This window comes from Euwallacea similis, chromosome 2 (genome assembly GCF_039881205.1).
Source record: "Euwallacea similis isolate ESF13 chromosome 2, ESF131.1, whole genome shotgun sequence".
NCBI classification, from domain to species: Eukaryota; Metazoa; Arthropoda; class Insecta; order Coleoptera; family Curculionidae; genus Euwallacea; species Euwallacea similis.
In genome coordinates this window covers 8,310,800-8,335,598 of record NC_089610.1, presented here as the reverse complement: position 1 = coordinate 8,335,598, position 24,799 = coordinate 8,310,800, and the positions used below count along the sequence as shown (strand labels likewise).

Genomic DNA, 24,799 nt, shown 5'->3' with positions numbered 1-24,799 from the left:
TTTTGTCAAAATATTACCTTCCGATACCTTAGAACTTCCAAACTCTCTGAGATAGCTATAGTAACACCCATATCATGAATTATCTTCAGGATACATAGATTCTAAAAATAGAAAAACATACAAAGTGGTTTGCCTAAGAAAGCCAATGACAAAAGTGGGTAGAACCATGAATTTGAATGTGTGACGGCACTTTGTGGGACCCTTTATGGCATACGAGGCACCTAATAATAAAACTTATATTAAAAAGTAATGAAATTGCTTTAAGAAAAATATATACACTGCAAACTTAACTTCCTAAACCACAAATCATTCAATCATTGTTTGGGCTTCCCCACAATGTAGATCCCTTCAGGCAGCTCATTTTCCTGCTCCAATGTCTGCCTATATGCATCGTTTTGCTTACTCGACGACGACAGCGTATTTATAACCTAAAAATCACAAATCATTCGCAAAAAAATCACACTCCCCCTCTAAACGACTCACATTATTATGTCCAGCAGGTGCTGGGTGGACGTAGCTAGTACCAGGCTTAAACAACCCCCTGTCACCGTTATTGACTACCTGTGCATGCACGGCGGGCGTGGCCTGGGTGGACGTGTAACGCCCTATTGGCTGGTTGTAAGAAGGAGGAGTTGGAATTGGGGTATAGTGCTGATTCTGATAAGCGGGGGTGACTTGAGAGGGCGCGTACGGCGTTTGATAGGTGGGCGGGTTTTGGCTGGGAGCGTACTGTTTTTGGAAGGTCGGTGTGTAGTGACGTTCATAAGAGGGCGTGGCTGGTGTGGGAGAATGATATGACGCAGTTGATTGAGTGTATGATGGTTGATATTGGTGGGAGCTTGTTGTATAGATTTGAGTGAGTTTTGAGGGGTAGTTTTGGTCCTGAAATTTTTTATAGATGATTAATTGTTGCTTGAATTGGAGATTGTGAGATTATTATTACGTGAGTTGCAGGTCCTTCAAGGTAATACAGAGGGCTAGGAGTGGTGTGATGCACGTATTTAACCGGGGATTGATGTTGCTCTAAAGATCCTTCCTGTAGAATGGAAAAAATTAGGGACGTTAAGCGAGTCGTAAAAACATCCACCTGTCATATACAAGCTTATAAAACCTCTGTAAAACAATACGCTTCCATTGAAGATACTGTTTAAATTTATCCTTGAGATAAATTTATACAGCCCATAAAAAGGCTAATCGGAGATGAAAATACGGCTCACCGGAGAATTAGAGTCGTCAACTGAGCCCGAAATTATGAGCGGCTTTTGAGCTGATACAGGAAAACAGGTAATTTTACGCTAAATAAAATTTGATATTCCCGCTCTGATTTCCATAACAGAGTTATTTGAAAAGAAAGAAAATTCGTATTTCCTTTTTTGTGTTTCCAAAAGACTTACATAATCGCTATTCTCAGACTCCACATAATCGTAGGTTTTCACAGTTTTACTGCTTGTTTCTTCCCTTGAACTGTACTGAGATACAGGTACCGGATTTACATTTTTCTGAGGTACATAAACCACGTTCGGATGAGCAATGTATTGAGGATGTTGTTGAGCTTCCGGATCTTCTTCGTACTTCACATCTGCCTTATATCTGATTAAATCCAGGGCTAGATTATAGAAATAACAAATTATGAAAGATTTTACCCATGTTTGTCAGCTTTGTAGGAAACAATTTGCACCCTCCCATCTGGAAGTTTCACTCTGTATTCCCCATTGGTGGCCTTAGAACTCCTCACTTGCTGGTGGGAGAAGTCATCCCCAGTAGCTTTATCGAGGACTTTATAGGCAAAAGCATAGTTGTTCTTCTTGATGGGAGCCTACAGAAAGGTGAATTGATTTTACAGTGTAAAAGTAAACCAAAATTCACATAAATTTGCGTTGTCAAATAAATTCGGTAATAATATTCGACATTTCAGTGTCCGACTTTCCCAGCAAACAGATTATGTATTCGCAATTATTAGTAGAGATGCGATTGGCGAATAACATAAATTCGGCATTGGTTTGGTTTATTTGACGAGGCTTAAAATTGAAAACAAATATGGAGATGTGTCTGCAAAACTTGTTACAGTTATTAGTATGAAATAGAAATCCCATGTGTCACAAGGTAGATTGGATATTGAGGATGGAATTTTGCGAGAGGTGAAATCATGAAATTTATGATGATTCGATAAAGAAAAGAAATTGGATAGTTGATGAGGAAATCAAGGAAGAAAAGATAAATCAGAAAAAAAGACTAAAGAAAGCACAAATCACACAATTTGAACTCTGTGTCTTCAATTATGGCTTCACTACGCCACGATTTCTTTACCCAACAGGCTGCAAAATTTATTGATTAGAAAGAATACGTGACTATTTATTCAGCCTGAAACTCATTGACGTAGGGAAACTATTGGAGGCATTTGACTTTTTAAATTTTCCTGTCTTGAAGGTCAATCAAGTGGGTTTCCTCAGGACTTAAAATTCAAACTCACTACGGCACCGTTGATTCATTAACCAAAGTAAAAATTTTATTGTTTATTCAAAACACCTGAGAACTTCGCGACCTGAAATTCATGGGAGTAGAATGTTAATTTATGGAAAAAAATCGACATGTTCGCTTCTGGAAGATTATTTTACCGCCGTCACTTAATGGATCAAGCTGAAAAGTTTTATACATCCTGAAAATTCATCGTATATTCGAATAAGTGGAATTTTGCAAAAAAGTTACTTCTTCTATATTCCCCTAAGGGAGCTGTCACCAGGCCTCAAACGTCGTTTAGTTCAGTAGAATCCTCCCCTGCCTGACTGTTCAAAATTTAAAGGATGACTGGGATTTACCTTGATTTACCGTTCGCTTGAGTACCAAAATATTTAGTCACGAGTGTTGAAAAAAAAAGTTTTCTCGGCGCTTCCTTCCAAAACAATCTGCTGCAAATCTCGTGAAAACCGATTTAATAGAGAAAATGTTCATAGAAATGAAATTCCATTAAACCAACAAATAGTAAAAATTTCCCCGTAACTACGTAATAACGATATTATTATGCAGCTCAACCGAAATGCACCGGTTTCGCGGTGAAGTTACATAGCATTAATCTTTTTTGAGCAATTTTAATTTTAATTTCGCCTCGAAATATAAAAATTGTTGCGGAAAAATGTTACGAGGAAAAGTAAAATCTTGGCTAGATTAAATAAGTTGCTCAGCTCAAAATGATTTACGGGAGGCAAATTTTTGTTGTTTGCTTTTGGGCCGGCTCTAAAAGATTAGCTCAGAGCTGGATTTTGAGGCAATAAAACTACCGCAATTTCAAGAAAAGTGGCAAAAAGCAGGATTTTCTCCCCTCCTCAGAATTCATTTTCATGGCTTTTCCATGACGAGTTGAACGAACGAATTTATCATAGAGAATGCGCTCTATATTTTCCGAAACTGCACATCAAATATGAATCTCAATTCCTGCGTATGAGCCGCATATATCCAGAGCGCGGCTCTATTTCTATTTTCCTCTATAAAAATAGCGGAAAATATTAATAAGTAAGGAAGAAAGTAGACAAATGTCTCGCCTGGAATTTAGGGTTGGCAAGAATGCAAGCAATTTGCATACTAAATGAATCCGGGACCGACGTTTTTAAACTTGCAAAAGGGGTTATTGAACGGTCAAGTTTTTGTCGTCTGGAATCACAATACTTTCGGATTTCAATGGTTTTTTCCAGTTTGTCAGTATACTAACGAGTTCCATCATATATCTCACTCTATCTGCCTCATAAAATATTTAAAGCAAAAATGGACGAGGAATCCAAACAAGTCAGTGAACAAAAATAGAGCACTGCAGATGGTTTACAAGCAATTTGCATATCAAATGTAACGAGGCAGGCATGGAAGCCCTTTTTGTTTTCAAACTTTCATGATCAGTCTTTTTTCAGCAAGACTGAGCGATTCCAGGGGTCGGTCCTTACATTAGGGAAAATTTGGGCGTTACGTAATGTCAGCTATTAGACAAGAATTTCTTATTGGACGAGACCCTGGTAAAGCATAACTGATATTGTTGAGCGGATCTGATTTTCCATGTAAATAGTTTCACAAACTTCAGAATTGAAAAGAGAGAGATCTCCAGGGATGTATCTAAAGAACAGTAGATGTAAAAAAATCAAATTTTTTAACCTCCGAAATTAGGCTAATATTGCAACGTTTCGGCATTACAATTTTATTTACGCCATTGGGCCATGATATTTATCAGAATTTGGGTGTGCGATAATGTTGCTGCGGCTGGCGTGCGCCTGCCGCAGGTGAAAGACAGTAGAAAAAGGGCTTTATCGTCGGCGCTCAACTTCTTTTATGTACAATGAATATTCTAGTATGTTGGTTTATGCTAATGTTTGCACGTTTGTAAAAAAATATAGAATGTAGTTATGAGATATTTAACTATATAAGGAGACCATTGTTAAGATTGAGTGAGTCTAAGAGCAGTGACAGCTACAAGAACGAAGCAGTTATAATGCATAACATAATATATTAATTGATTTGTTAGAGACTAAGAGTTTATTTTATGCCTTGAAAATTCGACTTGAAGAGTTTCAAAAATCACAAAATAGATATTTTCTCTTAACCCAATATTTCCAGTACCAAAAAAAATATAACAACTTGATTAAAGTCGGCTTATAACGCCCGTTCAGACAATTTATTTCAGTTATTTTATAAAAGTATAATTTTATAGATTCTCGAGATATCGAGGGTCAAACTTCGAAAATTGGTAAAAAATAGATGAGTAGGTATCTGCCCGTTTCAGAAATTTCCAAAATATGTACGAAATTTTTGGGAGCTGGTGTTGCTCTAGTCGAGCGATTCGGAGTTCGTTTTGGATTTTAGTTTGAGGCACTATTTGAATCATGAAAATAGGCCCCAACTTTGGATAAAAGAAGTAAAAAGCAGATAATTTTCCCATTGAAATTTTCGTTTAAATCGATTGATGTGTGCGTTCGAAAATCCCGATTTCCAGCCTTCCCGAAGGCACATTCATTTCGAAAACGTAACCTTTCATTCAATAAATTGTCTATTGAAAATGCGAATCAAAAGCGTACGGTGCGCAAAATGCAAAATGAGCGAGATGGAGAGTTTCCCATCCATTGTTTACCCGAATACGGATAGTTTTCCCTACAAATTGAAGCCATTTTCCGATTCTAAAAGGTATAGAGTTCGGAACCTATTTTACTTTTATAAAATAATGTCAGATAAAGGACGTCGTTTCCACGGGTCTGAAGTTTCTTACCGGGGATTTTATAAATAACTGTCTTTCTCTCTGCGGAAACTTCATAAAATTCTTGTAAAAGCAATAAAATTGAATGCAATAAACGCATAAACTTACCACTGCAGCATCATAATTCTTGAGCTCTTGAGGAGGGTAGGCGATTACTTTAGCCCCTTGATGAGAAAGGGCGTCAAAGATCTCCCCTTCTAACTGGTTTTGCTGCAAAATATAGAAAGAAACATTTTATTAGTGCATAAATGGGTATGAGGTAGCTATAAAATGGATCCTCATTACGTTCTGCAAGGCAAGGTAAATTGATAGTTTTGAGTTAAAATGGGGAAGCAGAATGAGCTCATTTCTCGGTTGCATTACCGGCTTAATACGCTTTTAGAAAAGTGTGGTGCTGTGCAGTTTTTGTAACATGAGAAAAGATGATAATTGGTGTGTCAAATGTAAGAAACAAAATCCAAGGATTAATAGGCGCACTATGCAGGTTCGTATATCAAACATGGCAGTCATGTAACAAACCAGGAATCCACTTGGCCAGAGCACGTTCCTGGAAATGCTTTTCATGTCTTTCCTTATTTCGCACTGGCAGCCAAGTGCAGCAGAAGTGCTCGACTATGCACATTTTCGTTTATGACTCTACTAGAGCATCGCCATTTCGTTATTTTTCATTCAAAATACATGAGGGCCTTTTTACAACTGTCACCTGCATAATATCTGCTTAATTAATTTTCTTTGCAACAATGTTACGGCAATAATTGCGGCATCAGAGTTGCAGCTGCCTGCAAGTTTAAAAGGAATGAGAGCGGCCTCAGAGAATGTCATGCATATTCATAACGTGCAATTTTCCTGGAATTAACTTTGTCTAACCGATCCTTTTACTTCTGACAAATTTTCTGGTTTACTGGCTGCCGGGGCTTGTGAAATAGACGTTACAGCCGCCCCACATCACCGGGGCACTTTCAGAAATGCTTCACTTGGCTGGAAGATTAAAAATCGGCTCAGGGGCAAATTAGAAAATCCCCTTTTTGAATGTATCATGGCTTTAAAGCCCTAGTTTGCAATAAAAAAAAGGTTTTGTTTCGGAGGAGGGTGGTCATTGTACAGGTAGATGAGTTGAATAAGCCCTCAGTGATTGAACCCCCTCTATGTCACGTGATTTCTTGAATTTGCCATTCGCTGCGGTTGATGTATCTATAGATAGCATCTCCCCTAGTTTTCGAGATATGGAGATTAACAAGAGATACGGAGATTAGTTCGCAAGCATATTCCTAAGCTTGACTTCATTTCAGTTATCAAAGAAATAGCTCAAAATTTACCGCAAGAATACCAACAAGAGCTTAGATTTAGGTCAAAATTTATTTTCCCGCTCGTTTATTAAAAAAATGCTTCGCATTTTATTAGTTCACTCAAAAGTTACTTACTCCAATGTAAACGTAGGAAATTTAATCGTTATTTTCCCTTATTGCAGGCAACCGAACATACCACTACGTAGAAGAGAAGCAGGGCGAATCTAAAATGACCAGAGGGAAATTGGAGAGGAGAAGTGAGACGAGAAAATAAAAAATCTGAAAAATAAAAAAAATTCAAAATCTGTTAGATATGTATATAAAAATTTTAAATTAAATATAAAAATTGATTCCTATTTTTTGGCGTTTTTTAGTTATATCCAGTATGCAACCTGGCTCGATAAAATATTCAGATCAAGCTCTCCGCATCGTTTCGTCAAAAATCAGAAGTCATATTGTGGCTGCGGTTTTTTGCCCTGGAAAATAAGACATGCATGTCGGGCATTAATATAAAATTGTCTGGATAGGTTTGCAGTCCCAAAGGCATGCGCCAGCTATAAATTTTTATTACCCACATGTCGGTTATATGTACTTTTTTAGTGCTCGAAAAAAAATGGTTTTTCTGCAAATTTTCGACGTTAATTGGCCTTTAATCTGAGGACCGCAGCGACTAGAAGTAATGCCTGACCACAGTCCCTAGGCAAAATTATTCAAATGGCAACCTAGACTTAATGACCCGACAATCCCTTAAACTCGGTGACACTATTCGCTAAGATAAAGCCTCTGATTTTGCTTAATCCCTTAACATATTAAACTCGAATGGACAGTGGACAGGATTTCGTGATAGGGCCGAATTGAAGTCTATTATAAACTTTCATAATTGGCCGTCCTAGACAAACACCTCTAAAAGCCCATCATATTCCAGCTTTAAACCCAAATGAGGACGGTTATGTGCTAAATTGGGGAAAGTTCCACTCTATTTTTATTTAATTTAAATTAAAGCTAGAGGAGAATGTACAGGCATTTATAAGGGCTATTTTTCCCTCTATAAGAGTATTATTTTGTAAATTTTTGTCGTTTAAAACGATCCAACTGCAGTTCAAAAAACGAACTAAAACTCCCCCGAAATCAGGGCAATTATCCAAACTTTTCGATATAACAGTTCAAATATAGAACAGCAGCGAGTGCGTTGGGAGTTTTAAGCTAATTATATTATTTTTTCCGAGAATGAAAATGTAACAAGGTTAAAAGTCAAAAGCAATTTGCTATGCAGAATGTGCTCGAAATCCGAGGCCTGAGGCGCTCAATTCGTGATGAATGTTTGCCCGTAATAGTTGGGTACCTACATGGTCGTTTATTATGTATTATTTCGATATAATTTCCTTGTAATTTTTCCTTTTTTTGTTACTTTGCGTACGTGCTCATTATGAGCCCAATTTAATGGGAATTGCAGATAAAACTTTCTAATAGATCGCCGATTTATTGCAGGTTTCGTATAACGAAAACAACGTTGTGTTCCACGCAAAAAGGTAGAAATGTCATAGTAAAACAAAAAAAAAAAACATTTTGTCCCAAAACCAACCAATTTGCTGTTAAAATGTGTCCGGTTAATTTAGGCTTCCTCGTCTGTCGTTGGCGGTGCTATTTTGCCAGAGGATATACAAATAAATTGTTTTGAGTACGAGGAAAGCACATCATATTGGATTTGCCTTCGAGCTTTCCACATGAAAGATAAAAGGAATATGAGTGTGTCTGTTTTTTCTATCCAGATTGACTAGCAAAGGTGCCTCAAAGCACCCATCGCCAAGCTTTAAAAACTAATTTTTATAAACTCACCTTACTTACAGAGAACTTCCTATCAAGCAATTTCTGAATCTTCTCTGCTACTTTAGCATAAGGCGTAATGTCGATGGGGTACTTCCTGCCGGCATTATCCACAGTGATAATGTTGTATCTGTTGCTCAAAACCGACTCCTCACCATCGGGATTCAGTGGAAACACTACTGGACCAGGATTCTAAATAACGTAAAAATGAAATTAAGCCAAAAATTTGAGTCCTAATGGGGATTTACCTGAATTTTGGTTAATTGGTGTTCGTAGGGGTGAGGATTGTAGTTTCTTGGGGAGAGAAAAATTTCCCTCTGGTACTCTTCTGTGCACCACGAGAAGGGTAGTAGGGAGATCCAAATCAGGAGCATTAGGTGTGTGCTGTCCTGGAAATACCAGAATATTAAAATTATTGCGTCCTTGACATTTCCGAAAGATAACAAAAAATTAGTTCATGAAATCTCCAATTATCCGAAAATTGATAAAGATAGCTATAGGACAGCACTATAGGGGATTGTGCGTTGTTACTGATAAATTCATATATGCCCAAATGCACCACCATTATTACATAAAGTGCAACTATGCACTGGGGAAATATCTTAGGAACCCCCGACCGTCCCTCCGTATAAATTTCGCGGGCCCTCTTGAAGGATGTAGTCAATACTGGCCGGTCCTTCGCTTGTTGGAAGCAATAATCCTATAAAAGATGTCATCCGCAACTACCATCGGAGTTCCGCGTAAACTTTCTTTTAGTTTTGAACTTCCCAAATTTCAGATTTCCGACAACGGACCACAGTTTACTTCCCAAGAATTTGAACGTTTCGGTACCGAGAATGGTACAACTAACATAAAAGTTACACCATACCGTTCGAGATCAAATAAATTGACCGGACGTATGGTGAGAAGTTTTAAGCAGCGAATGCACTTTGCTGACGAAACAATGAGTCAATCATTGAGATTAGAATTTGTGTGGAAAAAAATGGTAATTTGGGCTTTCATGATGCAATAATTTCCAAAAACTATTTTTGCCATGTTTCTAACGCTAAAACTCTATTTTTCCATACGAGAACATTTTCAATGCATTTTAAACGGAGTTTTTGGCATTATTGCTTTTCAACCCTAGAGGTTTGATTATTTCCACGGTACGCCCTGTATATTATTAAATAATATAGACCCAGCAGTCATAAGGGAACAATACGTTTGTACGATTCGCTATAGTTGTTTTTGTTGGTTTTCGAATAATTTGAGCTCAAAATCTATTTTCGCTGTAACTCGCTTAATCTGCTCACTCATAAAAATTCCTATATCTACTAATCGCCCTTATTTGTCGAGTAATATAAGGAATCAATAATCCCACGTCTTCAATGCGCCAAGTCCCGTTAACTAGATATTTTTTCATAAAACACCCAGTTTATTAATTATTCAATATTCATAAGAACAGTAGTTCTTAATGGAAAACTATTAGCTCCAATATGTCCTCCACCATTCTGTCCAGAAAATAGTTCGTAAAAAAATAACGTTATATTTGTATTTTTTATGTTTTATTTAAAGTTTTAGTTACAATGACTAAATGAATTTCAAACATTTGAACTTACTCCAACCAACTCAAACCTTCACTACTTTATAAATGCCAATTACAATGATAATATCAAAGTGTAAATATTGCTTCACCATGTTGTCAAGAAATGATAAATGAGTTTCTGTTTCTAATTTTAATTTTTATAGGCATTAATTGGAAAGAAACAAATATTTGGAATTCTGAAAGCCATAGTTTAGTATCTATTTTAAGTATTGCACTACGTGTAAGCATTTCCAAGTACTTGTTTCCTCTAATTGAAAAACAATTCAAACACATATATCGATTTCATTGCAAATCTCATCAGCATCATCACCTATAATCGCCCAAGAGAAAGGTTTTTACCGCAGCTATAATTTTCCGATCGTCTTATTGGAAACTTGATTAGAAATCGCTTTTCTCCTCACCATATATTACACACTATATTGTTCTCCTAGTATTCATTAAATTGATTATTCATTAACAACACTAAACGTAGGCGCAATTACCCATAAATAATAACAGCTGAAAAAAAACACAAAAAGGAATATCAGATTTCATTGCCTTCTTACACTTATTTGGAAACACAATGAAGCCGTTGCAGAACCACTTCATCATCTTACCCTGCAATTAAAACATTGAATCATACCTACCATTGTGATATACTTGGGCAAAAATGCATGATCTTGGTATAAGTCTTCAAGCACGATTTGAAAGTACAAATTTGTAAAATTGCCATAATAGATAGGTATTTAGTAACGGTCATGTAATTCCAGTGCAGACGAATGTATCATTTTATTATGAAAATGAAAGTCAAAACTGCATTGTTACGTCAGTTACATAGGAGTTCCCAAAAATTTACGTTTGGCAATATATCCGCGATTGCGATTGTTGGATCATTATTAATTTAATGTTTTTATCCACTTGTAGGCGAGAGAAATTGTTTTTAATTGGGAAAACATTTTATACAAAAACTGAGTTAAAATGCATTGGATGTGCCATGAGGAAACAAGTTAATCCTGTATGAGTTCAGAGTGTCTCCAATTCCCTGATCTTATTTTCCCTAAAAGTTCATACATCAAAAAGCCATCCAAGGTAGAGAACTACATATATACATTTTAATGCTTTTTAGATTGTTTTAACGAATAATAAATTTTATAATTTTACCAAATAGCTCGCTTATTTGTGTAACTGCATGAGCAATAATGATCATAACGTGGAAAACTTATGGCGAAATTGTTCCCATTTTGTTAATGCACAATTCCCAATATTATTTGTTTTCGTTTGTAGATATCAATTAGGGGCATGTGGCTAAATTGGTATTGTTAATGCTGATTTGAAGACAATGAACTGAAGAGTGAAGGTGGAAGATGGAACAATGGGCTATAGGATTATAAATTACCCGCTGCTGTTTTATTAATTTATTACGCAGATAGACTAAATGTTGGTCAAATTAGGTAACTTAATGTTGTTTTGCGCTTATAGGTTCATTGAGGATTTCATATGGAAAGCAAATTGATGAAAGCTACTTTTCCTCCGTGTCTGTTTCGGAAGTCTCCTTGTAAGTTATTGCTTCCCAGGTAATTGGATTCAACCATCGGCCGATTATGTGCAGATAGGCATTACAACGATTACAAATTAAAGTCTTATTCTCGTGAGATCCTTGACTTTTAGTAGCATTGAAGAAGTGAAAAATGGGTAGTAAAGCGAAGAACGCGAGTTAACGCCATATGTTTAATTACATGGCCATTGAAAGTGTAGGTATTTAGGTTTTTTTGAATTTCAGGAACATCAAAGCGAAAACGATCCAGCTTCTGAACCTTTCGAGGTTAAGATTAGTCCCTTCTGGGGCATTATTTGAAGCTTCAAGAACATGCTCGCGGTAAACACATCTATTGCACATACTGCATTAAAGGCATTCTTTCTTGCCAATTATCTACTTCACCAACAGTATTATTTGCATAACATACGGCTTGTTTTGAAGAGAGTGAAGCAAAATTAATTGATTTTAAATTAGGTACTTGCCCTGTGTGGGTCTTATTGCCACTTACTGATGCAAATACTAATAACGCACGTGTGTCTTATATTTCTCTTTGTTCTGTTAACACTTATCGAACGTCCTGTATTCCGTAACATCAAAAATGCTTCAAACTGGAGCAATAATCGTTTACCGGTTATTAATTAAGAATTATTATTAAGTGTTTCGAAAATTACCAGCCAATTAAATGGGTTCTTAATTCATCCGAGCCACTGGCTGTGTAATGTAGCTTAAAGGTGCATATAAGACACATGAATTATTGTTTGAAAGATTGCTTGTAGTACATTAAAAATTATTCGTATTAACTTGCAACATATAATGGCAAATTGTTGAAACATCGCTTCCTGGATCTACTTTACACTTTGTTAGACACCATCTCAAGCAAAACACATGTTCTAACATTTCACTTAAGTAGTACAAGAATCATTTCTGTTGGCCCAATTTTCTTGCATACGTTACGTAATAAATATGATCAAAGAAAGGTATACGCAAAAAATCTCAGAAATGATGCTGATGAGTTTTGGTCGATTTCCCTAGATTTTGGATTTTTTGTCATTGAAACAATAAGTAGCTAATTAAGAGGTTGCCATCAATATCACCAGAGGAATAATCTCTCCATTGTTCGCCCTCCATCATGTAATCGCATGCATGCACACGCACTTTGTGCATATTACCCAAGATATTTCGCAAACAATCATTAAAAAAATAAAACTTGGTTAATAGTGGGAAAATGATTTAATTGGAGTCAATTTCATCAACTTGTGCGTCCGACATTAATTTGATTATGTGAGCAATTCTCATAATCACAAATTCGATAGATATTTTTTATAGATCCTATAACGATCTTGACTGTTGCAATCGCTCTTAAGGAAAAGGAATAAAATTCGGTTATCGTCCCCTCTTGAAAATTTTCTGTTTTCAGTTTTAGTCGACTGACATGGACCCTATAGTAAGCCTTAATACCTTTATTGCGATTTTTTCAAAATTGCGACAATCAGTGTTAAAGTCCATATCTTGAGAATTAAAAGAGCTAGAGCTTCTAATTTCTTGAAATTATAATTACATAGAGGCAAAAGTTACTCCAGAACTCATGTTTAAGAGTTATTCCCTATGAATGGTAGGTTCATGTTCTTCCATAATATGCATGGGGGCCTATGTGAGGACATCAGCTTTACAAGACATAAAGACTATCACACCGAAGAATGCAATTTCAAATTTAAATGATGCTCTTATTAAACTCTGTATTACTCGAAAACCAAGGGAGGTGGATATTGAGATGGCAGGAACATTAAACGTAATGGATAACACATTTTAAAAATGCACAATATAGGTTGTCCTATATGAAAAAGTACAGTTTTAACGCCTCGTTGGGAAAATAGTTGTAAAATCATCCCCTCACAGAGCCTCTTATAACTCAAAAATTGATAAAGATAGCTATGGCAACAAACATAAGAAATCGTTCAACGTGAATAGTGGGTTCACAATATTCATTAATTCCTACAGTGTTATGTGAAAAAAAATTAATTTCCAAGACTTAATGATAAGAATCATAACATAATTTTAATAGTGATAATAATAAAACATAATTATATTTTCATATTTTATCTGCTTTATTTTGTGGCTATTTGCAGGCAATTTTATTATTTGCTTCCTTGTAATATATCTGAATATAACTGGTTGTCGAAAACAATAAATTTTTTATTCGTTTAAAAACTCTCCTGCCCCATATTATTCAAAAAATGAAATGAGTTTTATTGTCCCAAACATAAAAAAACAATTATGTAAAATTTGCAAATTGTAATTAACAACAATCCCCTATCAATTCTTACCTTTCTGAATTGATGCCTTCTAATATCCATTTTAACTCTACACTCAAAATATCCACTTAATTTTTAGAGTTTCTCCGTAAAAAAACACTACTAAAAAATCACCACCTTTTCCGCTCTCATTTAACTCACGCTATCTTCTTAATATAGTCAGTAAAGGCCGCTCCACCCGCATAAAGTACTCAGTACTATCAACCTTACGATGAATTAAAGCAACTTATATTCAATCTAGCAAAAGTTCCCACCACTTTAGTTTGCGGTGTGCTCTTCTTTGGTAGGTAGGCAATGGAATACCTACTACGTGTATGTGGGCAAAATGTACGAGCAATTTGAAGTGATAATACCAAGTGGAAGCTATTTGAATTTGAAGCTTTGCCGAGATACTGTATTTATACTTTAATAAATTTGTACATATAAATAATAATAACTTACTGAGAAACTGCATCTCGGTTACTAAATTTAAACAAATTCAGACATTTGTAACTTCCAAATGGAACAATCTAGGAAGTTCATTTTCGTATATGTTCAACACCCATATAAAGGGATGAACATATCAAGTGAAAATGGTGGTACCCAAAATTAGCTTGATTAGTGTCTACTACTAGTCATTTGCACAGAAGGTTTTTATTCAAGTTCATTAAAAGCATGACGCCAATTTCATTGTACCTGCTGAACATCGCGCCACGTAATTGGTTACACCTATGATGACATAAAAAGACTACTAATTAGTCAAAAAATGGTCAAAAAATAATCTTAGACCCCAAAAAAATAAGTACTTCGTACCTTACTTCTTGTCAAACATGCTAAGCACTCTATACTTTTCTTTTTCTGTTTCAGAGGCATGTCCATAAACACGATTTTTGATATATCCCTAAAGAAAAAATCCAACGGATCCATGTCCGAAGAACGGGCTGGCCAAGAACGTTCCTATTCGGTGTCTAACCATCTTCCAGGAAATTCATGTGATAGATATTCTCGCACCAGTAATTATATGTTAAAATTAACGGATTACCTGAGGATTTCTCCAAATCCCTTTCAAGTAAAATGTGATAGCCCGCCCTGGTAAGGGATTGGTTACAGAAGAAAGGATTAATTATTCAAGTACCAAATATTTCAATCCATGTGTTAAATCCAGTACACAGAGAAGTTCTATCTGGACCGCTAATGCATCTCTCTTCTACTAAAAATTCTGGTGTTCGTCACTTAACTCATATCTGACCAAATAATTTTATGCAGAAATTTTTGATCACCTGCACAGTGCTATCTACATCATTCGCAAAATACTCATCATCGAGTCGAAGTCCCTGAGGAATTCTAAATTTAAAGGGATAGTAACTTCTTTTGCGTAAAACAAATTGATTTTGGGACATCTGTAGCATGTTCAGGTTCGCCAAGCGATAATTTGGGATTTTCAGCAACCGACAACATTATATGCTCTTCTTGTTCTTCGGTACTGTATTTGGCGCGGTTTGATACTGGTTTTGTAAATGATCCGGATTCCTTAAAATTTCTTACGAGTCATCGAAATTCTTTCGGCATAAACATCATCATACATGCGTTTTGGTTCACCTGCGTTATAACGCAAAATATAACACTTTACCATTAGAAGCTTCTTTTCGGATAAAAAATTCTGTACTGCAAAGTTTGGCAATATGGTTCTTTTATGAAAATAATAAAAAAAGTCATTAAAAACCAAAACAATTAGTACATTACTAAGTGTGATATATCAATGAATATACGAGGTGTGTAAATTAAGTAATGAGACTGATTTAAAAAATTTTTTTTATTCGAATAGAATTATAATTTAATATTGTCTCCCTCAAAATAACTTTCTTGGGAAGCCACACAGCGCTGGAGACGGTTCTTCCAATCCGCATAACAGTGCTGGAAGTCCGATACTGGAATAGTCTTCAGCTGGTCGGTTACAGCCGTTTTAATATTTTGGAGTGTCTCAAAACGAGTTCCCTTGAGGTAATTTTTCAGTTTCGGGAAGAGGAAAAAGTTACAAGGACTCAAGTCAGGCGAATAAGGAGGCTGAGGAGCCACATGAATGTTTTTATGGGCCCAAAACTCATTGATTGAAATTGCTGTGTGACAAGGCGCATTATCGTGATGCAACACCCAGTTGTTCTTGATGTTTGGTCTCACACGAATGACCCTTTGTCGAAGTCTTTCAAGAACCTTTCGGTAAAAGTGTTTATTGACCGTTTGGCCTTCAGGCACAAACTCTTTGTGGACGATTCCCTGGATATCGAAAAAACAAATTAGCATGCATTTGATCTTTGATTTGCTCATTCTTGCTTTTTTGGGCCTTGGAGAGGTTAAACGGTGCCACTCCATGCTCTGGCGCTTGGTTTCCGGGTCATATTCAAACACCCAAGACTCGTCACCAGTAATGACACGTTCCACAAAATTTGGTTCATTTTCAATAGATTCCAAAAAGTCAAGGCACCTTTCCTTCCTGATGTCCTTTTGGTTTTTCGAAAGGTTTTTTGGGACCATTTTTGAGCAGATTTTTCTCATCCCCAATTCATTGGTTAAAATCTGATGAACGGTAGTGTGAGTTAAATTCAACTCTTGTCTGATCATTCTGACGGTCAACCGTCGATCTGAACGCACAAGATCTCGGATTCTGTCGACATTTTCATCGGTTCTTGAAGATGAAGGCCTCCCGCTTCGTGATTCATCTTCAATGGTCCCTCTTCCTTTTGAAAATGCCTTAAACCACCGAAAAACCTGGGCCCTTGACAAAACACTGTCTCCATAGGCCTTCTGAAGTTTTGCAAAAGTTTCCGTTGCACTGTGCCCTAATCTGAAGCAAAACCTAATAGCACACCGTTGCTTAAAATTGATGTCACTCATTTTTAGAACGCAGTAGAAGAAACAGGTACACAAACAAAATCGCTATGGACTACCAAATGACTTTAGCGAGTTCAAACTCGTACTGAAGGCGTATCACATGTTCACCTGTCGCTCCTCCAAGTCCCGCTTCCCAAGGGCTGCTAGATCGAACGCTACGTTGCCAGTCTCATTACTTAATTTACACACCTCGTATAGTAAAAAGTTGCCTTACAATGACAAAAAAATGTACCAGGGCCGTATCAAAAAAATAAAAAACTGCGACGGGAAAATAGTTTTAGTTTTTATCTGTCTCTTACCATGCACAAATCGAGAAAAAATGAAATAAAAAATTTCTTTTTTTTTCTAAATAACTGAAACATCAAAATTAATTTTGTAGATTTTTTGCATCGTCAAATTACTTAAATCTGAAACCGATCTATTACCGTTTGAGAGATCCCCATACTAAGCACTGTTATCTTGGACACACGGTATACTAGCTCGGAATGATAATTTTTCACGTAGATATTCATGCACATACATATGTATGTCCAATGCCCTCAAAGGCATAATCTTATAACAAGTTAAGAATATAAAATTATCTGATGGTTTCAGATACTTACCGAGAAAGTGTATCAATATTTACCGACAGCACCAACCCGAACCGTAGAGAAAAAAAAATGTTGCTGAGAATTAGTAAGGAAACGCTGCGGATTTGAGAAGTTGTAATTAAAACTTCTCGTTTAAAACTGTGGGCAATTTAATCATTTTCCATATATAAAATAACAAACTTGTGGTTTCATCTTAATCTGAAACGTTAATCACTTTCATAATCCATATAATAAGCCAAATAATTGAAACTAAATAGAATTTTATACTGATTTTTTATTATAGTTTTGTGGAAATCGAAGAACAGGTGTGAGGAAAAAATTATATTCCTTTAAAAAACTAAAATTAGTAGATTCTGCTGTGGTTACTGGAAAAAAGTGTCGCTGAATAGTACAACAATTGGATAAGTCAACAATGAAACTTGTTATATAATTACTAGGGTTGTGTGTAAATATTAGAATAATTAATCTTTATAAACAATATCACGCGTTATGCAGAAGTTGAGACACAAAGAGAACACCTTCAAAAATTGTTAAGTCTATAAATAGGAAGAGAAGAAAGTTTTCAACTCACATCAGTGATTTTAGCAATTGCCACTTAATTACCAATTAAGCTTAATAAGCAAATTTGTGGGAAATTGCCCGTTCAATTTAGTTTCCGCACACCAAAACTTTTACCGATAACTTTGGATCCCTTTTGCATCAAAGGCCACTAATAAACTTTATCCAATCAAACACTAAACACACTTGAGGGAATCTTTCAGTTCAACGGAGCAACGATATTTTTTCAAATTCATACAACCATTTTAGGTAGTTACAAGCATTTTCGCAAACCTCCCAAACCCAATTACAATCTGAAGAATCAGGTCGTGATCACAAGCACCTATAGTTACAGATTATTGCCTAAATGAAAGTGCAAAGAGGTCAAGCAACAGAGGTTACCGTCCATAGTAATAAGACTTCATTATTCAAATATTACCATAATTGGATTTTCCCCCAGAGGTAGTGTAAAAAGTAGTACAAAAAGCATCGAATGCCTTTATTAAACCATATCTCACGTGCCGACTGGAACTAATATAGACAATCCCGAACTTCGCACCATAACGGCCAAAGCAAATCGGTTCCACCAATAGACGAATGGGTGTGACCGGCTTTAATTTTTTCCATACAGTCGATAAAATACTCGATTTTTTAATAATTGTTGGTCATAACTGAACCATTTTTATATAGGAAGCGTGACACTTTCAAACAGGCATTGTGGTAATGGAATTGTGCCTCAGCTCAAAAAAAAAAAATGAGCAAGGAAAAAAGAAGAGTCTGATGAAAAGTTGCTTAAGTATTATGACTTAAATGCGGCTAAAAAAAGTTTCCTGTATGAACCATTAAATTGGAGTATAATCAGCCATTGTTAAATCATTTCTCCTTCATCAGTAGAATTCTCATTGATTCGTATATAAAAAAGGGAAAAAATTGCAGAGTAATAAGAGCCACGTGGGTGGTAAGGACGTAACACTGCCACAGAAGATATAAATCACTATTGCTATAAACATGAACAATAACAATTAAGTTTAAATTAAAGTTCAGTATTTCGAATAGAGAATGTTTCAATTATATCGATCCATATATAACCACCCAATACAAGTGAATGGTGTAATGCCTTTTGATGTTTTTCTAGCTCATATAGATATAACCACAGATGCCAAATGTTTGAATTTTTTTAAGTCTATTTCAATTTATGCTTAATGACCTCTTATATACACACAATATCTACAGTTGATCGACAACATAATTTCACACATATACAAGGTTATTTCGTAACAATGGAGCGTTGCAACTTTTCTTCTACAGGAATTCAACGAATAATTCATTTAAGTATATGCATAAACTGTCCCATTGTTTAAGTTAGTATTTCATTGAACCTTTAAGGAACATATGAACTGTTATAAAAGGTATAGCAAAAGTGGGATTTGAACGGTACACGCCCACGACTCTCGTATCTGTGGCTCTCACGGTTGACTGAATAGACAATGGTTGCCTAAGAGTATATACCTACGTTGGAGGATGGATTTATTAATGAAAAATTATTAAGAGTGGTTCTTTCTATATATAGGTAATATTGCAAGGCTAAAGTAACTTAAAGGCGTTGTGGAAACTTTAAAAACTCTTGTTTGAAGAGCAAATACAAATGAAAAAAAATAATACATTTCATGGTAAAAACTGCTTTACGTTCATTCATTCTCCCACAAGAAGTCTGGAGGTGGTGACTAGTTAAGCAAAAATTAATTATAGGACCACAGTAAGTATTTTACTTTGCTTAACTTGACTTAGAAGCCTATTTGAGATACATTTGGTCCCAAACTCACATGCCCGTCCCCTGGTACCTGCACCTCAATAATCTGATGCTGATGAGCTATATTACTAGAGCCCAAAGCGACTTCTTTCAAAGTTTGAGTAGCTGAATCAAACACAACTTGCTGGACATAGAAAATACCTTGTGAAGTTGGCTCATTTGCAGCCGCTAAAACCACTTGTTGGGGCTGTTTTAGTAGACTTTTACAAGCCTCCCCATCTGGGCAATGTTTCCTCAAAGCTTCTTTAGCTCTATCTGCAGCTTTCTGCGAAGTTACAGCAGCACTCTCAAACACCTTGGCCATTAATTGTTGCAACCGCTCAGCAGGCTGTACTGGTAGTTTTGGAGCTTCAAAAATTGGGTCACAATAATGGACAAAATAGGAGAAATCTTTGGTTGTATCTATTGGGTGTAAATGCTGGAAACTCAGCTAAAATATCCCATGTTTTAGATATTAATTAGTTATGAAATGCAATTAAAAATACCTTGACTAAGGCATTAAATCCAAGTTTCCGAAATCGACTAGGTCTCTTCTTATTTGGTGAACTTTCTAATATTTTAATATCCACTGTAGCCCTGCACTTCCGAGGATCAAAAAGAAGCTTTTTGTCTACCTCCTTGGTTGGGTAGGCCCAGCACTGATACTGCTTTCGAAACTTAACTTTAGGCCCTGTGTTTGAGATTTTGTGCACCCACACTGTATTTGTAACACTTGAAAACTCCTGCACCCACTGGTCACAATATACATTGTAGTCCTCCTGCTCTACAGCAAGGCGAGTCCTGAATTTTATCTCATAAAGCTTGTTGTCTGTCCATTTGCTTTCGGTTATTTCAAATTTCCGGTTCAAGTTGGTGAGTATTGAGTTAAAATTGGTTTTTGCTGTATCAACAGACATATTTTCGGTTATTTTTTATTGTTTTAATTGATGAATGAGAGGTTTAATAGGGAAATGGATAGAGGATGGGGAATGGAACGGAGAATTTTTCAGTTTGAAATCCCTGTATTTTGATTTATTTAATCTGACAGCAATCAATCAGCCGTTTATTGTTTATATCCATCTGACGTTTGTTCATTTTCATGATGGACTGACTCGAAATTAATATATATTAAAGGTGTCTCTTTCTATCGTATACCAGTAATGAGTGAAATAGAAAAGATGGGTAAGTGCCAAAAACAGTTCTATCAAACACGTCACTCGAAAAGTGTGGTCAGATATGATTTTCAATTAATTTTTTTATTTTTTTATGTAATCTCTATAGAGTAATAAATTAATGACTTCTCTAAATCACTCAAATGAGAATTTCAAACTTCCTCAAAAGTCTCTTTTTCGGTGTCCCAATAGGAATTACAGTCGTAGACTCCATAGGATACATTGCCCGAGTAGATGGGATTTCGATGCAACCAGCCCTAAATCCGGATCGAAATATCACAGATTACGTGTTTTTGAATAGACTAGCTGTGAAATCTTACGAAGTTCAGAGAGGAGATATCGTTTCTTTAGTCTCCCCAAAAGATCCCAGTCAAAAGATCATTAAACGCGTGGTAGGACTCCAAGGTAGAAACTCTTAATTAACGTCCAAATATTTCCTTTTTGTTTCATAATCCCCTTTTACTTCATTGTTTCTTACTCTCCTACACGTTCCTTTATTGATTTTTCCTTATATTCTGGTCACATTGGCTCACAAAAAGAATGCACAATCACTTAATTTCTCAATGACTTTCTCCACATATTTTCTATCTTCAAGGGGACATAATCAGAACTTTGAGCTACAAAGATCACATAGTAGAAATCCCAGATGGTCACTTTTGGATTGAAGGAGATCATACTGGGCATTCTATGGACTCAAACAATTTTGGTCCAGTTTCATTAGGTCTGCTTACTGCTAAAGCTTCATTGATAGTGTGGCCTCCTTCTCGCTGGCAAGTAATTGAGAACTTTTTGCCATCTTCTAGAGTTCCTTTAAATCTTCCTTCAAAATGTAAGTTGACAACCATTCATTTTAGCATTAATTTTAAGAAGGATTATTGGTAGAACTACTCAAAGATGAGGGCCATCTCGTTGGTTAACAAACTAGAATTTGAATTCCCTGGCAATGTTGCAAGAAGTGCTGTAACGTTAGGAGACATAGATAATGATGGACATAATGAATTAATTATTGGGAATGACCAAGGAGATGTGGCAATATTTAAGGTAGGTTTTCCTTAAACTTTTCCTAAAAATTGGCAATAAAATTTTTATAGGGCAGCAAAAGACTACAGACAATCTCAGACCTTAACTTTGTAGCTTGTGTTGCAGTAGGGGATATAAGAAATGCAAGTAAAAACAGTTTAGTAATAATAACTTCTGATGGTTGGTGTTACATATATGAAGTACTTCCTGATAGCCCTGATATAAGCATTGAAGATGAGATCACAGTGAATGAGGTTGATTTAAAGGAGGCTAATGATGAGGTGAGTAGATAATTGACAACAATTTAAAAAATCCAAGTCAACGAATTGGGTCATGTAGAAAATTTCAATGTAAAATTAGAACAGTTTCTTTCTAGATGAATGTTCATGCTATTCTTTCATTCAATTCAGTTTAATTTTCTTCTCATTAGGTTGATGGTCAAGGTCAATCGTCTTCAAATGCCGCAACTAGTACAAATACTGAAACTCACAGCAGTGAAGAATCCACTTTTGGTGAGAGAAGTCATAGCGTTAGAATAGATAATGTTAAGGGACTGAAAAATCCACTAGTTTGTGTTCATGTGCAGAGAATTCCTGCAAATGTCAAAGTAATAATTATATTCATAGAATTTTTAGCCAAAAGTTGTTTCCAAACTTTCAATTTTAGACCATCATTCTTGGAGATGTAGATGGAGATGGGCAAATTGAGATGGTCTTAGGTTTAACAGACAGAGTTGTCAGATCATATAGGTTCGTTAAAAATCCCTTAGCTACAGATATGTGTGAATTAAGTCAATCAAGCCCTGAGGAAAAACTTTCAGGTGAATAATAATTGAATGGATTAGTGGATAAGGGGAAACAATTCTACTTTGTGGCATTCAAGGTAAAGTAAAAAAACTTTATAACTTTTAACATTGCTTTATAACTAAATTCACTGCACATAGGTTGTAGTTAGTACAGTAAGAGTATTTAAATTAAGTTTAATTAATTGGTAAGGTAAAGGTAAAATGTGAGGAAACTGCTATGCACACTGATTGAAAAACGAAAAACTCGGCACCCAATGATTCCCCTTCTGAACTCGCAGATCATGTATATATTTAAAAACGGTGAAATTTGTTCGTTTTTGCGCTAAATATAATACACATAGAATATATCGACAAAATGGCCATCTCAGTTTAATATATTAAAACGTTGGAATTATTCCCTTTCTCCACTCAACGCTTCAATTGTTGTTGAATCGCGACATTAATAATAAAATTCAAAGGCAAACTGGTTGCTCTCAACAAATGGGAATGTGCGAATCAAATTGGTTCAATCACAATTCACCATTCACCTGAGGGACAACCATCGATTTTGGTAGCCCAACCTGGAGGAACTTTCATGAGAATTAAGTGCCAAACTGAGGTTAATAATGATCAGGAAGTACTTAACAAAAGCGATAGCAGGTAAGAGCCCCTTTACAAATTTGTCAAAGGGGTACTAAAATGTGTCCCTCAGTTCAAATCCTGAGTCTTTTCCTGGGTCCGTGGACTATCAATTCTTAGGCATCTCGAGGATGAGAAATCAGAATATTTCCACAGAAATTATTGGTGATTTGCTGCAGTCACATAGAGAAAAATCTGAGATAACAAATCGACCTTATGCGGTGGCTACTTTAGATGGCACCATAATGCTTGTTCAAGACGAAGTTATTTTATGGTTAGTATTTAGATGTATTTAATTATTTTCTCCAAACTATAAGAGAACTGTTTTTAGGGCTATAGCAGTGGATCATCAAATATTCGCCTTAACTAAATTAGATGTAACCGGAGATGGATCAGAAGATATTGTAGTATGCACTTGGGATGGTTTGACCTATATTTTAGATCAGAACAAAAATTCCGTAAGGTTTCACTTGGAGGAGCCTGTTAGAGCTTTTGAAAGTGGCTGGTATAGCTTAGACGTTAATCAAGCACCAGTAACAGCTTTGGTTTATGTCACCTTTAAAAATACAGTAAAATTTCTGCTTATACGGAGTATTTTTTAAGTATATGCCTCAAATTTGAGGGGATATTTAGTAGATCAATATAAGAAAAAAATCCCATAGAGGTACATCTGGAATCAGTTAATTTCTGAAATACAGGAAGGTAAAAAAATCACACTAGTGTTTTCGAAAGGATTCGGGAGTCACTCAGAAGAGTGGATTTATATACATATACTAACTGGTGATGGTCATTTTAAATAATTTTGGTGGATTTTAATGCATTCATTCCATTTGCTTCAATTTTGTTGAGTTATATCAGTTTTTTCAAAGATATGCAAAAAGTTGAATCTTAATTTTAATGTGAAATAAGAAACGAAATTTGAAAAAATATAAAGGAACAGAAATAGTGTATTTTTAGTTATTCTATTCGATGTGATTATGAAAATTGCAAAAATCTACTATTATTGGGTAAAATTCCGAGAAACCAGCCTCGTGGCCACGGTCTCTGAAGCCACCAAACGAATGCTGACTAATGAAATCATACTAAGCATTTTTTTAATAATAGAAATTTTTTCCCCCAACTTCAACATCCTGTGTTTCGGAAAGGGAGTGATTGCTGACATATGTGTATAGAAAGTTGTTTCTTAATTTAACTAAAAAAATATCCTCTTAAATTTGCTGCGTATGATTAGAAAACACTCTGTATATTTCTTAATGGTGTGGCAAATAGAATGGTTTTATTTCAGGTTATTTTGTACTACGATATCCCGGTAAGGGACCTAATTTGCAAGCGATTCGAACCGGACTTGGTTAAATTAAGCGAACTTTTTATTAATAAGGAAATAGACCGTGAAAAAGCCCTAGAGCAGGTTAAAAACATGGACAAAAAGACCAGACGGGATTTGATTGAATATTTGTTGTATGGAGCAAAATCATGACCTGATAATTGGTTTTCTGTTTAATAAACAGTTAGTAAATTTAGAAATGCATTTTTTTTTTCTTAAAAACTTGTTCCCACAAATGGGAAAAGAATAAGAAAAATGTCTTGTAGTTCTTTTAATCTACCCCATATAATAATACACAATGTTTTATATCTTTCAATGATGAGTAT

At 35.6% G+C, this 24,799-nt stretch overlaps 4 protein-coding genes across 5 annotated transcripts; 1 reads left to right on the top strand and 3 right to left on the bottom strand.

Annotated features, from left to right (window-relative positions):
• Positions 1–249: 249 nt before the first annotated feature.
• On the bottom strand, positions 250–14,073 carry LOC136419507 (uncharacterized). Its single transcript, XM_066405893.1, has 9 exons — positions 13,763–14,073; positions 8,586–8,726; positions 8,350–8,529; positions 5,336–5,437; positions 1,644–1,816; positions 1,395–1,590; positions 944–1,036; positions 484–882; positions 250–428 (listed from the first exon to the last, which is right to left on the bottom strand). Exons 1-9 carry the CDS (start codon positions 13,790–13,792, stop codon positions 315–317), a joined length of 1,428 nt encoding a protein of 475 aa, XP_066261990.1. The 5' UTR covers positions 13,793–14,073; the 3' UTR covers positions 250–314.
• Positions 14,074–15,556: 1,483 nt separating this feature from the next.
• LOC136419405 (protein GVQW3-like) lies at positions 15,557–16,621 on the bottom strand. The gene has a single exon (XM_066405689.1). It carries the CDS (start codon positions 16,619–16,621, stop codon positions 15,557–15,559), a length of 1,065 nt encoding a protein of 354 aa, XP_066261786.1.
• Positions 16,622–17,335: 714 nt separating this feature from the next.
• LOC136419508 (uncharacterized) lies at positions 17,336–20,509 on the bottom strand. Its single transcript, XM_066405894.1, has 2 exons — positions 20,041–20,509; positions 17,336–19,985 (listed from the first exon to the last, which is right to left on the bottom strand). Exons 1-2 carry the CDS (start codon positions 20,449–20,451, stop codon positions 19,530–19,532), a joined length of 867 nt encoding a protein of 288 aa, XP_066261991.1. The 5' UTR covers positions 20,452–20,509; the 3' UTR covers positions 17,336–19,529.
• Positions 20,510–20,751: 242 nt separating this feature from the next.
• On the top strand, positions 20,752–24,673 carry LOC136419506 (mitochondrial inner membrane protease subunit 2). 2 transcript variants are annotated; one of them, XM_066405890.1, is made up of 9 exons: positions 21,402–21,535; positions 21,589–21,747; positions 21,798–22,007; positions 22,157–22,333; positions 22,393–22,546; positions 22,990–23,170; positions 23,223–23,423; positions 23,481–23,718; positions 24,435–24,673. In XM_066405890.1, the coding sequence occupies exons 2-9, from the start codon at positions 21,601–21,603 to the stop codon at positions 24,624–24,626; spliced, it is 1,500 nt and encodes a 499-aa protein (XP_066261987.1). In that variant the 5' UTR covers positions 21,402–21,535; positions 21,589–21,600; the 3' UTR covers positions 24,627–24,673. The 2 variants fall into 2 exon arrangements, with proteins under 2 accessions (XP_066261989.1, XP_066261987.1); XM_066405892.1 differs by lacking the exons at positions 21,798–22,007; positions 22,157–22,333; positions 22,393–22,546; ... (2 more) ...; positions 23,481–23,718; positions 24,435–24,673 and adding an exon at positions 20,752–21,111 and having other exon boundaries at positions 21,302–21,535; positions 21,589–21,727.
• The last annotated feature ends 126 nt before the right edge of the window (positions 24,674–24,799 follow it).